General features: G+C 40.0%; 1 protein-coding gene across 1 annotated transcript in view; it reads left to right on the forward strand.

Annotated features, from left to right (window-relative positions):
- Positions 1-2,151, forward strand: part of LOC142584279 (uncharacterized) — a 72,095-nt gene extending 69,944 nt beyond the window's left edge. Inside the window, exon 5 of the mRNA XM_075694418.1 lies at positions 1,923-2,151. Coding sequence (XP_075550533.1) covers positions 1,923-2,080 — 158 coding nt within the window. The 3' untranslated portion in view covers positions 2,081-2,151. The remainder of the gene's footprint in view (positions 1-1,922) is intronic.
- The last annotated feature ends 5,382 nt before the right edge of the window (positions 2,152-7,533 follow it).

The raw sequence follows: 7,533 nt of genomic DNA on the forward strand, positions 1-7,533 counted from the left end.
TCAAGCTTGGATATAACTTTAACGACCACTGACAGCCGAATAAAAAAGCTGTTTACTTTTTTTTAAAGTGTCACAAACCTAATAATAATAAGTACAGGATATGCTGAGGGCGACAATTTCTTCGTTCTTGTGCCTTTAGAAAGGAGCTTCCAACCTAAAGTATGTTTTTGAAGCCATGTGATTTTTCTTGATCGTGAAAGAAGTGCGGTCAAGATACAAATCAAACTTTTTACACGAATATCGTTGCACGATACTCTCTTTTTGCAACAAAGTATTTCAACTCTGAAGAAATAACTTCAAATTATAGAAGCCACACGACGAATTCAAATTTACCTTTGAATTTGTATACCTGAACTCCACCTTGACCGTAGCCTATTGCGTACGTGTGCAGAAACAATGACCTATTCAAGTTTGGAAGTGGTAAAGTTGCTATGTTGAGAACACTAGAAAATCTTTCCGTTCGGTGTCTGCCGAGTGTCACCGTACGCCCTTATGTACCAACTGGCTGAGGGAACGCGTAAGCCCGCGCAGCAGGTGATAAAGCCACAATAAATGCTACTAAGCAGGAACCTCCTTAATAGATGTTTGCTGAAATAAAGCCATTATATAAAACTGCTACAATAAAGCCACGCTTTAAAGCTATGAGGCAGGAAATGGTGTAGGTTCATGACGTCCCGCTGTCATGGCCATTCAGCGATAGGTTCCAGCTTTTTGGTGTTGGAACGGAGGTGCTCATCATCACCTACAAATGCTTGGAAGTTAAGCTTAGTTGTGGTAAGTGGTACATTATTAGCGCTGAACCTTACACCCACCCCATGCATTTTGTTTTAAACTGTGCTCAAGTACATGGGGTGGTCCTCGAACGTACGCGAAAAGACGACGGTGTCGACTATATATGCAGTGGCTTATCTGTACTGGGCATTGTCTATTACGACATCCGTTATTCGCTGAAAGGAACAGGGTAGCTGTGAAGCAAAAACAATTCACACAGTTTTGTTTAGGCCTTTATAACACGTAAACAAATAATATGTTTCTTCTCACACACATGTAGCTTCGTGCTACTTTTGGGTAGAGTTTTGTTTAGGCCTTTATAACACGTAAACAAATAATATGTTCCTTCTCACACACATGTAGCTTCGTGCTACTTTTGGGTAGAGTACCATTTTTACTGTCAATACACTTTCTGTAGCTTGCGGTAGTCCGCAGAACTGATTTGCCATTATCACCTCTCTTTGTTTCGAGTTGTAAGTTATTTCGCCCTCGCACTGCGATTCTGGTTAGCTCAGACGGTAGAGCGACCGTCCCTTAAAATCGTAGATCTCGGGTTAAAATCACAAACCAGGACGCATTGTTCCTAAACTGCGAATATTGCTCTCTTGGAAACCCATATGATTTTTTTGTAGTTTTGTGCTACATTCGGGTGAATGTCATTTTTTTCCTTTCGTGCCTGGAACTGAATAGCTAAGAAACATTGACAGTTTGTGCAATGTGCATTTGGGGTGAAACAAAAACAAATGCAATATACCCAATAGCGCAGCTGCACGTTAGAATTCCTTTTTTCAAACTAGTGCAGAACCCTCAAGAAGTTGCACAAATTTTGACAGCTTCTTCAATTGAGATTGACAAAACTGGTATAAGTCAATAATTAGCCTACATCTTGTTACTTAAACATGCCTCGTTATCTTTGACTGTCACCCAAAAAGAGGTAAATGCAAAGGCCTATATTGTAAACATATTCTATTAAACGTTCGCACAAAGTTATTTATTTGTGTGTGATTTATTTCTTTAAAAAGTAATAGCACATAAGTCGTAAAAATAAATTATAATAGTAAATAATATTTCTGGCTAGTAAAGCAGCTGTCTGTTATCCATAATCAACCAAGCCGTGTACTCCCACTGACAGAAATGACTTATCATTTCAGATACGCAGAAATGCGAGTTGCATGCCTGGAATTCAGAAGCGCCCAACGCATCACAACACTGCAATGATTCTTACAATACATATTGTGGCCCTTATGAAAGCAATCAGACTCCGCAGACTGTGTACTCCAGTAATTGCACAGCAGAACCAGGCTGTTAGGAGCTCCTTGTTAACAGAGCACAGTCCACCCTGAGACGATGCTCACAATAAAATATTCGTTCTTAATTTTTCATGTTTAAACGGTCTCTCTTACTTCTGACTGTCGGTTAAACACAGAAGAATTGTAGTGGCCCTTACTTTCCAATATTTTACCACACGTTTGTGCAATGTGTAGAAACTTGTATATATAAATGTAATCGCATGCCTACTGCTGCGGCAAGAAGATGCTATACGCTCAATAACGCCATCTTTTTTTGTTAAATAATATTGCATAAAATATTCTTATGCCCAGAGAAACCATTACATGACGAGAAATTTCTGGCAATCAGCCTTCCTAATCACAATATTTTTATGCACAGTCCTCGGTGGCAAACAATGCCACAGAATAATTGTTTTCTTTCATCAAACAATCTCCAGGTTGCATTATTTGTGTACGAGCTGAATTTCTAGCAAGCTATGCTCCAGTGGTCACGCCACCCTCATCTCCAATTTTCTTTACGATACATCATAATCGCTGATCATCACTCGCGCGAGAAGAAGAGAAAGATGTCATGGTACAGACAAAATTGGCATGCGTAGACGCTGCTTTACGTTCTGTTCGTTTGCTGAGTTACATCCCAAAAAAAAGTTGACAGTCACTTTACCATATGGTAAAGAGGGCGGAGGCAAAAGCCTGCGCCCCCCCCCCCCGAGGCGTTCTTACATTACTTTACAATTTCATTCGAATGCTTTGTTACTTCCTATTACTCGTTTTCCCCCATCAAAGCTGGTGGGTTTCAGTGCCTTGATAAACGCTATCCTATTTTGTGCCCTAAGTAGGTTCGCCTTAATTAACGCCAAAGGTACTGGGAATACAACCTATACTTATGGCTGATTCACTCCTATCTGCATGTTGGGTGGTGGGCTTAAGTGAAACAATAAACTCTCTTATTTAACTGTGCCTTAATAGCATTGCCTTAATTACCAGAAGTCGTGCTGACTCTTCGCATCGGCTTGACACTTTCTTATAAATGATGCTCTAATTCACCCTTATTAACATCAATGGTTGTGGGTTCGACTCTCACCAAAGGTCGTGGTCTAGTGCCTTACTTAGCATTGCCTTAATTAACACCAAAAGCCGTGGAATCGGCTCCCACCAAAAATCGGTGGTTCTACTACCACCAATTTTGGTGCCGTAGAATTTTGGTGACATAAACCAAGACCGTCGGTTCTTCTATAACGCCCGACAATGGGTTTTTCGCCCCATGAGCAACCTAAGGCTCTTGCCTTAAGAGGAAGCTTTAGCTCGGGTGCTCCTATCTAAATACATTTAAAAGGAGAATTCGTTTTTCTCGGCAACCACTGCACCAAATCTGAATGTTGCATTTAAAAGGAAAACGTAAAATCTAGTGACTGTTGGTTTCGAATTTTCAATTCCGGTCGTCAATTTTTTATTAAAAATTGACAAAAATTACTAATTTTCAGAAAACGAAACTATCAAGTTTACAACTCCGTAACTCAGCAAGAAAAGCTGATATTGAAATTCTGTGAATTGTACCTAATAGCACATCTAAAGCGGACAAATATGACATCTTACACATGAATCTCACAAAAACTATCAATATGTAATTACAACTTTTGCAGAACCCTCGTAAACAACGTAACAAGCTCACGTAAAATGTAAAATGACATATGAAATTTATCCGCTTTCAATGATCTGATGGATGCCTTTTACAGAACCGCGATATCTGCTCTTGATGCAGAGATATTAGTTTGTGAACTCCGTGCTTCTATTTTTTTCAAACTTCCGAATTTTTGAAAAATTTTTTAACAATATTCAAGCCCTAAATCGAAATTCCGCTTGCAACCGTCACTAGAAATTAACTTTCTCTCTCAAATGCAACAATTTCATTAAGATCGGTCCAGGGGTTATCTCAGAAAAACGTTCTTTCGTTCTTAGATGTATTTGAATAGCCCGCGTCGGAGTTGGGCCCGAGCTAAAGCTTCCTCTTAAACAGTTACAGCCACTTTATCATAGGCTTTAGGCTATGAAAGCAAAAGCCGGCGCGCTCACGAGACATAAAAATCAAATGTTTTATTTCCAACAAAACTTGTTGGGGCTCCTCCAGGCAAAAAGCTGCGACATACAGCTTGAATGTGCCTGAAGGTCCTCACAAGGCAGCAATAAGTCAACATATCAAAAACTGATCTATTAGGATATACAATTTCAATAGGTAACATTTACATTAATTACAAAGATCACATTTTAAAAATACGTTTACAAAGATATGCTCTAATTTGTTTTCAAGTCAAGGTACTTATGACAACATTTTCTTTCCCAAATTTATCTAACACTGCATGTAGCGTGTGTCTTAGCGTCTGCATGAGGTAATTTGTACGCCTGTATGGCACATACCAGGTGTCTTCACTGCAGGTACGCGCATCACTTCTTTCACATTCAAGCCGTGACATATGTTTTAAGAATGTGTTAGAATTTTTGGAGCCGAAAGAAAAATACTGTAGCCGGTATTCTTAAAGGTTAGTTACTCGTATTATGCTATACTTTCCAAAAAAGTGGCGCTGTAGAATGGGAATAAGGTGCATTCTCGACATATTGAAGTGCTCGTTTTTGAAGTTTAGGAAGTGCATGAACATTACGTTTTGTGGCAGTAGTCCATACAAGCATACAATAATTCAGATGTGATTAAAACATGGTATATTATATCTGCAACTTTACTTTCCCGGGGCAAAAATCAAGGCAACAATATAATGTGACTGCGGCAAATGACAAGGATTTATTAAATAGTTCAATGTGATCTGTCCAGTTCATATCTTCTGAAAGCGTAACACCCCCTAATACTTTGTATTTGACGAAAGTGTCAATGGGCGCATCATCCAAGAATAATTCTTGATTTATATAAGACTGCCTACCTCATTCCTTGAATAACATGGCCTTAAATTAGGAGTTATTAATTGTTAGAACGCTATCACGACACCAACTGGAAAAATTTCAAAGCATACTGTGAGATCTCTGTAACAAGTCATCAAGACCACTGTCAGAGACAAACAGACTCGAATCGTTTGCGTATAGTAGAATGGATGCGTCACTTACTATTTCAGCACTACCTTTTACCTAGGCATTAAATAAAATAGGACCGAAAACACTACCCTGGGGCACTCCTGATCTAATTTCCCTAAAGGAAGAGCAGTATTTTTCGATAGCAACGCACTGCGTCCGCCCAGAAAGATAAGATTGAAACAAATGATTTGCCATGCCACGGATACCATATCCGTCTAGTTTACTTATTAAAATTCGATTACGTAATCGACCAAATGCCTCGCTATAATCAATAAAAATGCCCAGCCTTAGTTTTTTCGCATCGATGTAATTATTTATTAGCTGTATTTTGCATAACAAATCTGTTTCGGTTGACCTGCCACGGAGCAATCCATGTTGACAATCACAGAGAATGTCATTCTTCGCAAACAAATTGTTAACGCGAGCAGAAATCAGTTTTTCTAAACGCTTAGAATATGCTCATGAAATGGAAATAGGCCAAGAATTCACCTAGGACATCTCGCTTCCCAACTTTGAAAATGACATACAACCTTGCTTTCTTTATTGCTGTTGTAAAATGGCCAGACTCCAGAAGAATACTAAATACAAATGCGAGATGGACTGCGATGACATCGATTACGCATTTAATAGCTCTGATTTGAATGCCGTCTGCATAAACAGCATTGCTGTCTTTTCAGCTAAAAATGTACGACAAATTTAGGCATCGTCAGTCGGCTCGAGAAAAATTCGGTGCATAGATCTCTTAACAGTAGTACCACTGACCGCAATGTTTGATGAATCCATCATGTTCGCAAAGTGTTTATTGAAACACTCAGTTAAGAGGACGCCCGACACTTTTGCTTCGTTGACTGTTGTTTCGCGCAAACTGCGTTTCACATTTCCTTGTCTGATTGCATCATCGATAATTGTCCAAGTCTTTTCTGGATTTTTTCTCTGCATGGCCGCAAGAGAGCTCTCGTAATAGAGTGCTTTAGCTTTTTGCATTTGTTTGTTTACTATATTTCTTGACGTCCTAAATGCAACAAGATCACTTTGCTGACGCGTACGCAGAAATTTATGGTACAGCCTATATTTTTTTAATCATTTTAACATGCTGAGGCAGGACCCATGGCTTTCTAAAGCGTTTTTTTTTACGTTTCCTGTTTTAAGCGGCAAAGACAAGCTGTATAGACACCTGGATATTGACAGAAAATCGTCGTTCTCTTCACTAGCATATTTATTGTTATAAATAGAAGACCAATCTGTGCGCAATATAGTGCGCGAAAGCGTTCCATATTTTCGCCTGACAGACATCTGTAGTTTAATGTGGTATCAGGTAAACTCATTTCATGAACATCAATTTATTATGAATATTGCACATTGATAGCTGATTTCATAGCTGATAGTCCCAGCTGTGTAAGTCTCTGCACCAGCGTTAGCAATGAAATTGTCGACACCAGATTGCCAAGGTGGCGTCACGCGAGTAAGCGTTGCAATAACGCGGCAGAAACCGGAAGACTTGATTACATTAGTTTTGCACGAGCTGAAGCGCTGTCATCAAGCACTTTAATGTTGAAGCCGCCACGAAGAAGCACTTTCTAATTGTGAAAAGCAGCAAGCTCTAAGAGCTTTTCAATAAACTCTCAGAAATTAGATATATAACCAGTAGGTGGTCGATAGATCACAATTACAGGCTATTGTCAGATTTAACGCTTAGCACTTCGTAACTTCGTAATGTGATCTGACGCAGGTGAATTCCTCAAGCACATCACACTGTACACTCTAATAACAGTTTACACCCTTTGGCGTGCCCCTTCTGCCACACAACAATAATCATTATCTGCCTTGATTCGTTTCCTTTCTTGAAAACGCCGCGCCCCCTACTTTCTTGTCGGGAATGCTGCCACATTGATAACGCGCATGCCGTTCGTTACTGAAAAGTACCGGGCTCGCAGCGATAAAGAAAGGAAACGCATCAAGGCAGATGACGATTATGGTTGTGTGGCAGAAGGGGCGCTCCAAAGGGTGTAAACTCTTCTCAGAGTGTATGCGCACTTGATTGATGGATGCATGTTATGAGCGTTCGCATGGAACGGGGCGCTGGGTCGCGCCCCCAAGCTCTTGCCATTATACTGCTTGACCGTCTACCTAGGTCAAAAAAAAGACGCACAATGGATCCCATAACCAAATTTTCAGGCCCCCTATTGTGAACTTTGTTTTTGGACGCCTCCCTTCTTTGTCGTTTCCCTACTTTTCTTTCACTAATAATCCAAACGGCTCTTACTAATCTGTTTTGCGGACATGTTTAGCTTCCCCCCGCTCTCGCTGAACCCAACAGCTTCAAGAAGTCCAGTGGTGCCTAAATCAACCGTCGGGCAGATATCTTCTCATTGAAATAAAACATGCTCCACCGTTT

The sequence above is a fragment of the Dermacentor variabilis genome, chromosome 6 (genome assembly GCF_050947875.1).
Source record: "Dermacentor variabilis isolate Ectoservices chromosome 6, ASM5094787v1, whole genome shotgun sequence".
NCBI classification, from domain to species: Eukaryota; Metazoa; Arthropoda; class Arachnida; order Ixodida; family Ixodidae; genus Dermacentor; species Dermacentor variabilis.